This window comes from Saccopteryx leptura, chromosome 3, assembly GCF_036850995.1.
Source record: "Saccopteryx leptura isolate mSacLep1 chromosome 3, mSacLep1_pri_phased_curated, whole genome shotgun sequence".
NCBI lineage: Eukaryota > Metazoa > Chordata > Mammalia > Chiroptera > Emballonuridae > Saccopteryx > Saccopteryx leptura.
The window spans coordinates 20181836-20194240 of record NC_089505.1 but is presented as its reverse complement, the minus strand read 5'-3'; the positions used below and the strand labels follow the sequence as shown (position 1 = coordinate 20194240).

The window sequence follows — 12405 nt, the reverse complement described above, 5'->3', positions numbered from 1 at the left end:
TTCAATCAGATGTAATTAGCAATTGAAAATAGATTTTTCCTTTGACCAGTAAGGAACGTCTTGACTGTGATCTATAGAAGCAGGAAGTGTCATGAAATGTTGACACACACACACAATGTTATGGCTATTCTCTATTTACTCCAAAAGAGATTTCTTGTCAAAATTTGATTACAAATATGAGCAACCTAAGAATATCACTATCCATACCCCTGGGTTTCTCATAGAGCCCCAGAGCGAACAGTGGTTTTCAATCATCACCTCGCCATGTGTCTATGAGCTGCAGGCACTGAAGCGATTACACAGTGGGGGGATATGTATATGTGAGAAGCGCACACATATTTATTAAAGATTATTAGTATACTGGCTATAACATATGTATTTAGTAATGCAGCTTCGGTAAAGTGTAACTGAATGTACGTTCTGGGCTACCAGAATTGAGGGAAAATACCACCTAGAAACAGCACCACATTGCAGGCATGTGGTTCCTAGATCTGTAATCAGAGTTGATACAAAGTATAGCTGCTGGAAGGGGCCAATATATAACATACAGGCAAAAGGTCACATAAGCCTTAGGGTTTTAAAATCCTTGATTACTTCCGGAACTGCCTTTAGTAGTCATTTAGTTCAACCAGCTCACTTTGCAAATCAGGAAACTGAAATCTAGAACAATGGCAAGATTGTCCCAAGGTTACCCGGCAGTACATGAGAGCGCCAGGCTGGTACCCAAGTTCCTTATTCACTCTCCAAAACGAGTCATTCCATTCATTTTGGAAAATGTGCTAGATAAAACAGTACTTAAAAGTGGGCAAAATCATTACTCGAATGTTAAAAATACTTATATGAGTATTGAAAATTACTCTAGCCCTGGCTGGTTGGCTCAGTGGTAGAGCGTCGGCCTGGCGTGCAGGGGTCCCGGGTTCGATTCCCGGCCAGGGCACACAGGGGAAGCGCCCATCTGCTTCTCCACCCCTCCCCCTCTCCTTCCTCTCTGTCTCTCTCTTCCCCTCCCGCAGCGAGGCTCCACTGGAGCAAAGATGGCCCGGGCGCTGGGGATGGCTCCTTGGCCTCTGCCCCAGGCTCTGGAGTGGCTCTGGTCGCAGCAGAGCGACGCCCCGGAGGGGCAGAGCATCGCCCCCTGGTGGGCGTGCCAGGTGGATCCCGGTCGGGCGCATGCGGGAGTCTGTCTGACTGTCTCTCCCCGTTTCCAGCTTCAGAAAAAAAAATACAAAAAAAATAATAATAAAATTACTCTATACCTTTTCTTTATAAGTCAAAGGGGCTGCAAAGTATAAGCATGCTTTCATAATTCATTTTCTAAATCGTAACACTTTTTAAACAGTATAAAGTGCGATATTTAGAAAGTCTGATTTGTCTCTCGAGATGAGTTTAATTGGCAATAAGTCTTTTCAAGATACAGAAATTACAGTCTCTTTTCACTAAAGACTCATTAAATTAGTTATCTGTGTCTTTAAGGCAAACATTCATTCTTTTGCATAAAGAAAAATCTATTGAAGAGGGAGATGTCGTTTGGCACCAAGTGCAACTTCCCCTCCCAGCCTGAATATGGACATGCGCTTTCATTTTTAAAATCTCATGCTAGCCTGGCAGAATCTGACCTGTGTCAGAGGAACAGAATATAAGCTGAATGTGAGAAATAAAGAATAAACTTAATATTTACTGATCTACTATGACCGAGTTTTATGTTAGGCACTTTGAATACTTTAGTCCACTGTTACTGCAGACAAATTGATTTAACACATCTAGTTTGACTTCACTAAATCCCTTTAAAACAAGAACAGAACAATTTAAAAAGAAATTTTACACATCAAACCACAAGAGAGAACAGGAAAAGAGATGACAACAACAAAATTGCCAAAGCTGGAAAGCATTTGGTTGATTGCTAAATAATTAGGAGATAGGAAAAAAATATCTAAATTCTAAAACCAGTAGTAATGAAAGCTGCAACCAGACTGAAATTACCCTACAGAATCCCCAGCGGGCTCAGAAACTGGTATCACCAGGTTCTTCTGGATCCGGGTGAACAGAACAGAACTGGCTGGAAGTCTGTTTAAGCAGATCATCAGTCATTTTCCCACTCTCCTCCACGGGGAAACATTCCCTCTCCAGTCCTGACAGAGACTAGAGGTTTATATTCTAGGAGAAGTTAAACAAGTCTCTGGACTGGGGGACACTCAGAAAATTAATGAACTCTTAGAATATAAAGAATGATAACAGAAATAATAAAAAAAAAAAAACTAGGCCCTGGCTGGTTGGCTCAGCGGTGGAGCATCCGCCTGGCGTGTGGGGGACCCGGGTTCGATTCCCGGCCAGGGCACATGAGAGAAGTGCCCATTTGCTTCTCCACCCCCCCCCTCCTTCCTCTCTGTCTCTCTCTTCCCCTCCCGCAGCCAAGGCTCCATTGGAGCAAAGATGGCCCCGGCGCTAGAGTGGCTCTGGTCGCGGCAGAGCGACACCCCGGAGGGGCAGAGCATCGCCCCCTGGTGGGCAGAGAGTCGCCCCTGGTGGGCGTGCTGGGTGGATCCCGGTCGGGCGCACGCGGGAGTCTGTCTGACTGTCTCTCCCAGTTTCCAGCTTCAGAAAAATACAAAACAAACAAACAAACAAACAAAACTAAATAGCAGAGCTGGATGATAAAGTTGAGAAAATCTGTTAAAAGGAAGAGAAAAACAAAATTAATAAAGATATGCAAAATATCAAACACTCAGGCCAGGTTTCCAATTTTTGAATAATAAGAATTCAAAGAAAGGGGTGGGGGGAAGAAATCATCAAAGAAATAATTAAAGAAATTTACTTCTTATGTCGACTTTAGTTTTTAAAATTGTAGTAAAAAATTTTACTTTCTAATAAGTACCTAAGTTTAAAGAATTAAAAAAAACTCTTCACTGAGAGCTTAGCGAAATGGATAAAATAGGCCTACCCCAGGACATACCACCATGAAACTTCATACTAGACAGGAAAGGCTTGGTGGGGGGCGGAGGGAACAATTGAACATAAGGGATCGGAGGCCATAATGGCTTCCACGTCTCACTAGTAACCCTGAATGCTCTACATTCTTCAAAGATCTAGACAGCTGAGATTTAGTTCAGGGGTGTTAAATAACACGCTGCATACAAATAAACATGTGAAATACTGATCTTCTCAACATGTGGCATAACTAAATGGGAGGCCTGAACAACAGAAGGCTCCAACTGAGGATCTTCGGGGGGAGGGGAAGAAAAAAGAGGGAAATCTGCCTATTTCCTTGTGTGGAATGAACAGATAATACCTAAAACGAAAACCAAAAAGTAGCAATGTAATCATACTACTACACCTGTTATGCAGGCTAATTATGAAAAATACCTCTTTGTACTCTCCAAGTTATCCTCACTGGACAAAATTATTCCGTCAGCGTCATGCTACCTTCTCACATCTCCATACATTTGGCCTTGTCCTTCTGCTTATCTTGACTTCCCTCCCCCACACGTCCTCCTGGAGCCAAGGACCCTTCACATTTCTGTTCAGTTCTATTCCGAAAGATTTCCTTGAACTGAAGACTTTTGCTCCTGTCCCTCAGAACCCTTCACATACAACTTCGTTATAGCAATTGTCTCACTCTACTCCAGTTGTTCCTGTGCTTGTCTTCCCCAGCAACATAGGTTCCTGAGAGCAGGGGCCACTATCCCTCCATTTTTCATCATCCTGCACAAAGGGACCCACACAATAAAACTATAAAGAATTTCAGGCATAATTCCATCCCCATGTTCTGACTAGGGTGATAGTTTGGGACTGCAAGCTCTTAGGTGAGTTTGGACACCTCTATCACTACATGTACTCAACATATATAACCTGTCATGCGTGTATCTATTTCAGCAGCTAAGATAAGCTCACAAATTATCTTAGCTTTATACATGATGAAAATGGCAAGTAAATAGCAATGAAATGTTTTTAATTTAACAATAACATATATGAATGTCTCTTCAGCTCTTTGAAACTGAATTCACATGGTTTTCTTGTCCAGTTTCAAGTGAGGCTGAATTGCGGCTGGAATTTCTAAGGGCAGTTAGACGGAAATGGCTGAAAGTGCTCAAAAATCTTCTCCTTTTTTATTCTAAATTATTGTATTTATTATAATATATAGATTTAGTATATATATACACATATATGTGTATATCTTTATACCCATAAGAATCACATGAACCGGTTGAAAAATAAAGATTCTCAGGACTTGGAGGGTCCCAGAAATTTGTATTTTTTTTAAATCACAACACTCAATTGATTTTTATTTTTAAAAATTACTCCACCCAATTGATTTTCAATTTGGGACTTTGAGAATGAACTGCGAGAAACACTGGAGGTTAATGGGATTCCTTAAAAGCAAAGAAAGCTATGGCACCAGGTCCATTATAAACAATTGTTATTTATTACAAGGTCCCCACTTTGTTCTATTATAGAGATAAACAAATAGAGGAACAAATAATATTGTTAATTCTAGTACTGTGACGAGTCTGAGATTTTGTCCCATTTATAATATATATGTATATAGGCATATGTGTCTGTGTTTATTAGATACTGCATATATATTTATGATATAGATTTATATTATACATATATATTATTTTATTATATATTATCTACATGTTACATATTATGTATATTTATACACAGACACACATAGCTATATATTATATTTATTATATATTAAAGATATATATTTACATTTGAAGAGGATAGTAACAGGTTGACTTTCTGCTTAATTTACTAGGTTAGAGACTTAAATATAAAACTAAGTTACTTTAGGCCCTGGCCAGGTAGCTCAGTTGGTTAGAGTGCCAACCCAATGCACCAAGGTTGCAGGTTCAATCTCAGGTCAGGGCACATACAAGAATCAGCCAGTGAATTCGTGAATAAGTAGAACAGCAAACTGATGTTTCTCTCTCCCTCTAAAATCAATTTTTTAAAAAACTCTAAGTTGTATTAAAAGAAATAAAGAAATGTAAGCTTTTTTACATAGTTGAGTACATGAACTATGATTCATACCTCACATACAGCTCTGATACCGATTGTGAAGCTGACAAATACTTTCTCTAGAAACATCTACTTAGGGAGCAAAGGCTGTCTGAGTGGGAGGTGTGCATTCAGAGTGGGGTAGCAGAGGTGCCCAGCTGACTTTGTCTCCTTCTGGTCTACACAGAGAGACATGACCTGCACTTATACCTACACCCTCGTAGGCACAGAAGCTAGTAATGGCGATGTCAGCCACATTTAATAATCAACCTTCTCTTTCCTGTAATAAACAGACAATCTAGAACAACCAGTCATTTGAAAAACTAACACCACAAAAGAAGAAAATCAAATGAATAAAAAACAACTGGTCCAGGAGGAAACTACATCCACCCAGGAAGAAATGAGAATTTTTAAAGAATTCTCTAATATTCTAAGACAAGTTAAATATTACATCCCCTTATAAACTAAAACAAATATGCAAAAAGGAAACAACCAAATAAGTCAAAGTCTGTGAATATTAAGGATTCAATCACCAAAATTAAGAATCAGTTAAGTTGGAAAAATAAATGAAGTGGCCATAGTTGGATAACTCGGTTGGTTACATTGTCCCGACACACAGAGGTTGCTGGTTTGACCCCTTATCAGGGCATATACAGCAACAGACCAATGTTTCTGTCTCTTTCTCTTCCTCTCTTCCTCTCTTCCTCTCTCTAAAATCAATAAATTTTTTTTAATGTTTTTAAAGTTTCAAAAAAATGAAATGACCCCAAAATGTAAAGCAATAAGACCAGAAGGTGAAAATTACTTTTATAAAAAAAGTCTAGAATAGGATATAAATCCATAAAATCCAACATCCATCTCAGAGATAATCAAATAGAAGAAAATCCCTAGAGCCTAAAATATGATTTTTCAAATAAAAGAGTTCAGCAAATGTGGTTCAGGACAAATGAAAAATAAGTCATAAATGCATCCTCATTAAATGTCTGAACATCTCAACAGATGCTCCATCTCATTCCTCTCTCTGCATCCTCTTCTTCTCCTTGATCTCTAAATTGTGTGCACCCAGGGTCCTGTATTTTCACTCCTTCTCTTCTATTCTGCACTCAATTGCCAAATGATCTCAGCTAGTCTCATCACTTTGAATGTCATCTATTTTCTCTCTCCATTTCCAACCTCTCCCCAAAGCTTCTCACATCAAATTGATTTCCTTTCTTCAATCTAACATACATTTCAATGGTAATACGTCTAAAATAGAAATTTTTTTTCTTTATTTTTCTGAAGTTAGAAGTGGGGATGCAGTCAGACAGACTCTTGCATGCACCCGACCAGGATCCACCTGGCATGCCCACCAGGGAGCAATGCTCTGCCCATCTGGGGCATTGCTCCATCGCGGCCAGAGCCATTCTAGTGCCTGAGGTGGAAGCCATAGAGCCATCTTCAGCGCCCGGGCCAACTTTGCTCCAATGGAGCCTTGGCTGTGGGAGGGGAAGAGTGAGTTAGAGAGGAAGGAAAGAGGGAAGGGTGGAGAAGCAGATGGGGGCTTCTCCTGTGTGCCCTGGCCGGGAATCGAGCCCAGGACTTCCACATGCCAGGCCGACACTCTACCACTGAGCCAAACGGCCAGGGCCTAAAATAGAATTTTTATCTCAACCCCTATTCCAAATTGCTCATCTCTTAGTGTTCCCTGTTAGATTCAGGGAGTACTGGAGCTGCCAAAGAGTGTAACTATTGCAGGAACAGTAAGTGCTGATATGGCTCCTGTGAGGCTGGGAACAAAGAAGGTCAGAGACCCTTATCAGAAGTTTAGGTTTGAAATTCGCCACTAAGCTAAAACCGGCCCCTGTTGCTATGCTGCATGTGACCTCCCTAGCCAATAGCTAAACTGCCACATCTGCTTCTGTCTATGCTTGCTCACTTAGGATATATAAGGGCCTGGCTGTAAGCTCCAGGCGCGGCTACCATTTGCAGCTCCTTGTGGGCACGGTGTCTCCGGACATCTCGGGAGTTCGCCCCTGCGCAGGTTAAACTGGCCAATAAAGTAACATCTTAACTCCTGAAAGTCTCCAACATCTGTTCTCATACCCGGTGGATGCTACATTCCCCATCTTAGTAAACAACAACACCATTCATTAATCCAGTTGCTCAGGCCATGAAACCATGAGTCATGCTCAACAATTCTCTTCCTCATGCACTGCCTCCTATTTATCTGAAGGCCAAGATTTAGCATCAATTTATAAGAAAGGCATGTCCAAGATTATTTATTCTCTAACAGTATGATGCAATCGCATTCTCTCCCTCCCCTATCCCTCACAACCCTGTTAGTAGTAATTCTCTCTTTTTCATTCAAAGCATTACAATTTTTAAGAATACAAGAATGCATCATTGTCTACAGTACAAACACTACATGCTCTACAGTAAATAATATATACATAGGATTTTATATGTTGCATTGTTGGTTTGAAATTTGAAATCATCAACGTATGGAATGCTTATTTATATTTACTAAATTAAATGTTAATTCTATAAACCTTGAAAATGTAAAAATAATAAAAACAGGAGTTGATAGGGGAAAGTAGACGTGGAGGGAAATAGAGGGGCAATTCATCTCTGATCTTACACAGCAGATCAAGAAGTGCTATCAACAATGTATGGGTCAAGAAACAGGATCTTTATGAACTTAAATAACAATAGAATTTGTTTAATGAATCTAATAGGGATTGGGAATGGGGCCAGAGAACAAGTATACGTGAGCTAAATTTGTCTCATGTAATAGAGGACATCAATAGCTATTTTTTTTTCAATAGCTATTTTTAATTGATACACTAACAAAGTATATGTGTATTATTTGAGACTTAAATTTACCTTTCAGAAAAACTAATGATACATGGTTAAATACAGTTATTTCTGATGAGTGGAAAATGTAGTAAACCTTGCTTTTAATTTAGCATCCTCTTGTGTTTGAATTTTTAATAGGGTAACCAGTGTTGGTATAATAATTAAGTAAACAAATAAAAAAGTGAGTATGTTAATAAATAATAAAGCAAATGATCAATCCAATCTAGGTTTATGTCTAAATTTTCACCCATGTTTATTTGAATAAGATTTCATAAGAAGATACTCATTTTTTGCGTGTGTTTCACTGTTAGTAGCAAAAGAGATGCAAATACTGATCTAAGATAATTTCATTCAGCTTTTATTTTTGATCCACTAAGTACAAAGATTATTTAACTACTGTCTGGTCAAAATATGTTGATGCCACAGTATATATTTAAATTCTATAACAAGGGTCCTTCCCATCTAGAACCAGAAAAGCTCACACATGTGACTCACTCCAATTTACCCCTTCAGAGACCTGCAGGCCTCAGGACCCCTCTGGAGCGAGACATTGAAGTTTTGAACATAGTAAATACTTCCATTGTCCTAATGTTACCTCTTGTCCTATTTCTATGCTTATAAACACGGCACTATTTTTACCTTGAATAATGCATGGCTTGGTGGCCTGCAATATTAAAATAGAAGTCTGTTGTGTGCTTCATCTCGTTGGTGTGCCCGGTGGCCTCGATCCAGTGTCCCACTGGGAGACAGTAAACACCATCCACTACGTTGTTTTCATCGTAAGTGCAGCACCGGTCGTGGTGAGGCCCATTGCCTGAACAGGAAGAAATGAAAAATGGAGCAATTAAATCCGAGTTTTGCTTAAGCAGCCACAAAGTAATGTTGTGTCAACAGAATTAATAGTAAGATAAAAATAAATAGAAAGCTGCATAATCTATACACCTCAGTATTTAAAAACAGGCCACAAAGGGAAAACAGTAGACATCCGTTAAAAGTTAGCTACGACTGTCATAGATTCTGTGTTCCCTTTGAGTACATGGACATTTCCAAAAGCATCGGAACTCTTTCAGAATCTCATGGCACGTGTCAGGGCCTTAAGAGCCTCTTACTTATTTTACAGCCTGATAAGCTGCTGAAAATGGTTCTTAATGCAATTAACATCCCCATATTACATATTTTTAATTTTCTGGTATCCAAAGTCACAATTAAAATCAGTCACAAAGCGTTTTACTATCAGCTCAAAAAATACACAAATTTTTAAAAGAAATACATTAATAAATAATAAAACAAATGATCACATCCAATCTAGTTGGCATGAATATCAGTGGTTAGTATCATTTTCAGATAGGAAAACTAAGTATCACAGAGATTAACTAGCTTGTCCAAGGTCACAGAACTAATCAGGGCAGAGCTAGTGTAACGTGATGCCCCAGTCCCCACCTTTCCGGCATCCGATGCCTTCACGCTATTCTCTGTCTATCTCAGAGCACCGCACATCCCATCCTCTTTCCAGGGAGAGCAGCAAAAGAGGCAGCGATAGAAAAACATGTCCCTGAGAACACTATCTGCCCAGTGTCAACTGCACTAGCAACAGACCCTCTCCTTCTACGAGAATGATAAATCATATATTAATTTTATTAGCTCTTCATATGTCGCCACCCCATTTCAAGTTATTTCTTTCCTGAAATTATCTAACTTCCTTAATTTGTCATTAATAAACAAAACACAGGGAAGCAAAATAAAAATAGAAATGTCACACTTGTCACGAATATAAAATCTTGAACTCATTTGTCCCTTGTTCTGTCATTCAAAATATTAAAGCAGGCTCAGTGGTAACAGACTCCTTTAGCTTTTTCTTATCTGGGAAGCTCTTTAAGACAAAATATTTAATCTGATATTATTTGGCATAAAATCTCAAAAAAATATTCTTTAAGTCATTGGGCAGTTCTTTAAGTATATCATACATATAATTCCCTTCCATTGGCAAGAAGGTACAAGACAGCTTCCTTAGTAAGTCATTAAGACATTGCCTATCTTCCTAGATCAAATTCCTCCTTTCCTCTTGTTAGTTACAAGGCAGGCACTACACCAACTGCTCTGTAAACCTTGATATTTCATAGATGAAAACCAACCTATACTAGCAATCCCACTTCTAAAAAGATATCTGAAAGAAATGTTAATAAGAGTAAAGAAAGATGCATACACAGATATATGTGTATGGCAATACTATTTTAGTAGCAAATACTGTAACCTCTATAAGTTCATTGATACATTCTCCCACAAATATTTGAGTGCCCACTATATGATTGGCACAAGGCTAATCCATGTTAAGGATTTAGGCAATTACCATAAAAACAATTGAAATATTTTAAGCAGGCAGGTAGGTGATGTGACCAAATTTGTTTTTGAAAAAGATCTCTCTAGTTACAGAGTAAATAATAATTAAGCACAATGAAATTTGAAGCAGAAAATTCACAGCAGGAGATGATGAAAGCCTGGAGGTAGAAATGGAAAGGAGTGGGCAGGTCCCAGGGGAAAAAGCCACACAACTCGGTGATTCAGTAGATGTAGGAGGTGAAGGAGAAAGGGAATCAATACTCTTCTAAGCAAATACTAATATAACTCGGTCTACAGTGGTTCCATTCACTGAGATGTGAAGTCTGGAAATGGTTGGAAGGGAAGCTCCCATCTGGCTCGGCTGTTGGGCTTGAAGTGCTTGTGGATATCCAAAAAGAGATGTCACATACAGAGTTGAGTTACCGATCTGATCTAATTCCCAGACCAGAGATCTAAACTAGGAAAATAAATCTAAGACTCATCTGAAAGCAAATGGCAATTGAAACAAAGATATAGATGAGTCACAAGGAAAAACAATATTGATTGAGAAGAAAAGCATTCTACAATCAAGTCTAAAAGCATCCCAACATTTAACAACTGGACAGAGAAGGATGAATTCACAAAGGAAGCATAAAAAGAGAAGCTGGAGAGGAGACCTAGCAGGAAGCAAGGAGGGGGAGCATGACTGAACGGGGAGACATACTAACAGCTGGGTGGGTGCGTGTCGGACAGTTATACGTGCAAAATGGAGTTGGGATGCGGCACAATGTTACTCTAAAGGACTATGAATTCACTGGATGTGTTACAAAAACGGGTATTACTTTTTAGTTCAACAGGAGAATATCTATGATCAATACAACAGACCTAACAATTTAAATGATACAATTTAAATACATGTGATTATTGAAGTGCTCAAATATATATAAATTATAATGTTCAAGAAAAATTATTTATGTAACATCAATTTCCTAAGAATTCTTCATTCCTAGAATTGGTTTCTCTAGCTACTCATTTTTATATATACATGTTTTAGGTAACTTTTTTTTTGTATTTTTTTTTCTGAAGCTGGAAACGGGGAGAGACAGTCAGACAGACTCCCGCATGCGTCCGACCAGGATCCACCCGGCACGCCCACCAGGGGCGATGCTCTGCCCCTCCGGGGAGTCGCTCTGCCGCGACCAGAGCCACTCTAGAGCCTGGGGCAGAGGCCAAGGAGCCATCCCCAGCACCTGGGCCATCTTTGCTCCAATGGAGCCTTGGCTGCGGGAGAAGAAGAGAGAGACAGAGAGGAAGGAGGGAGGGGGTGGAGAAGCAAATGGGCACTTCTCCAATGTGCCCTGGCCGGGAATCGAACCCGGGTCCCCCGCACTCCAGGCCCATGCTCTACCGCTGAGCCAACCGGCCATGGCCTGTTTTAGGTAACTTTTAAGGAGTCTTTCATACATAATAACCTGGGTAATGTAAATTGTTTCCTAGTAAGTATTTTTAGATGGTTGGTCATTGTCTTTTAAATTTAGTTTTTAAAAAAGAGCAAAAAGGACTTTTGTATCAGTGACAATGGAGTAAATGTATTTTCCCTTTCCTCTAAGTACAATTAAAATCACTGGACAGGGCAGGCAGAAGTAGGCTTATAATTGTAAGTACACCAGGCACAGAGTTTATTCTTGCATTATTATTTATTGATTATAGTACTATTTTTCATAAAAACAACTGTAAGTCTATTTTTGTCCCACTCTGAAAGGTGAAGAGAAGGAGACCACCCAGGGACACGGGAATAGGAACTGCACAGCAGTGAGTTCTCTGACGTGAGTTCTCTGAGTTACGTGTTTCACGTTACTTGGATCTGAAGAAGCCGGCAACCAAAAAACACCAACGAGAACAGACAAAAGAAAACCCAGCTCTTTCTAACCAAAGAAAAAGGAGAGTCAGCATAGCAAGGCAGCAAACTCTTAGACAATAACTGCTCTGCCCCAGCCAGACACCACTGAAAGCATTTGTGGCCCCACACAAGCAAAGACCAGGGCAGGGGGACCTAGACTTCCACCCTCCCCAGACTGTAACAAACACCTGCTCACTAGACTGGTGTCAAAGAACACCAGATGTTAGCCCCTCCCGCTCTGGCAGTGCCAGTGAAGGCCAGGAGGGCAGATGGAACGCTACCTCCACAAAGAAATAACAAGGTGTTCTCCCCTTTCAACAGATGTGGTGTCAAAGGACTCTCACTTCCCT

At 39.8% G+C, this 12405-nt stretch overlaps 1 protein-coding gene across 3 annotated transcripts in view; it reads right to left on the bottom strand.

The window, feature by feature from the left end:
• The window catches only part of EPM2A (EPM2A glucan phosphatase, laforin), an 82154-nt gene that overhangs the window by 47372 nt on the left and 22377 nt on the right, over positions 1-12405 (bottom strand). For 2 of the 3 annotated variants that reach the window (XM_066373066.1, XM_066373067.1), the window contains exon 2: positions 8479-8653. In XM_066373066.1, the coding sequence (XP_066229163.1) occupies positions 8479-8653 (175 nt within the window). Of the gene's footprint in view, positions 1-1980; positions 2065-8478; positions 8654-12405 lie in introns of all 3 variants that reach the window. The other variant, XM_066373065.1, reaches the window with a different exon arrangement.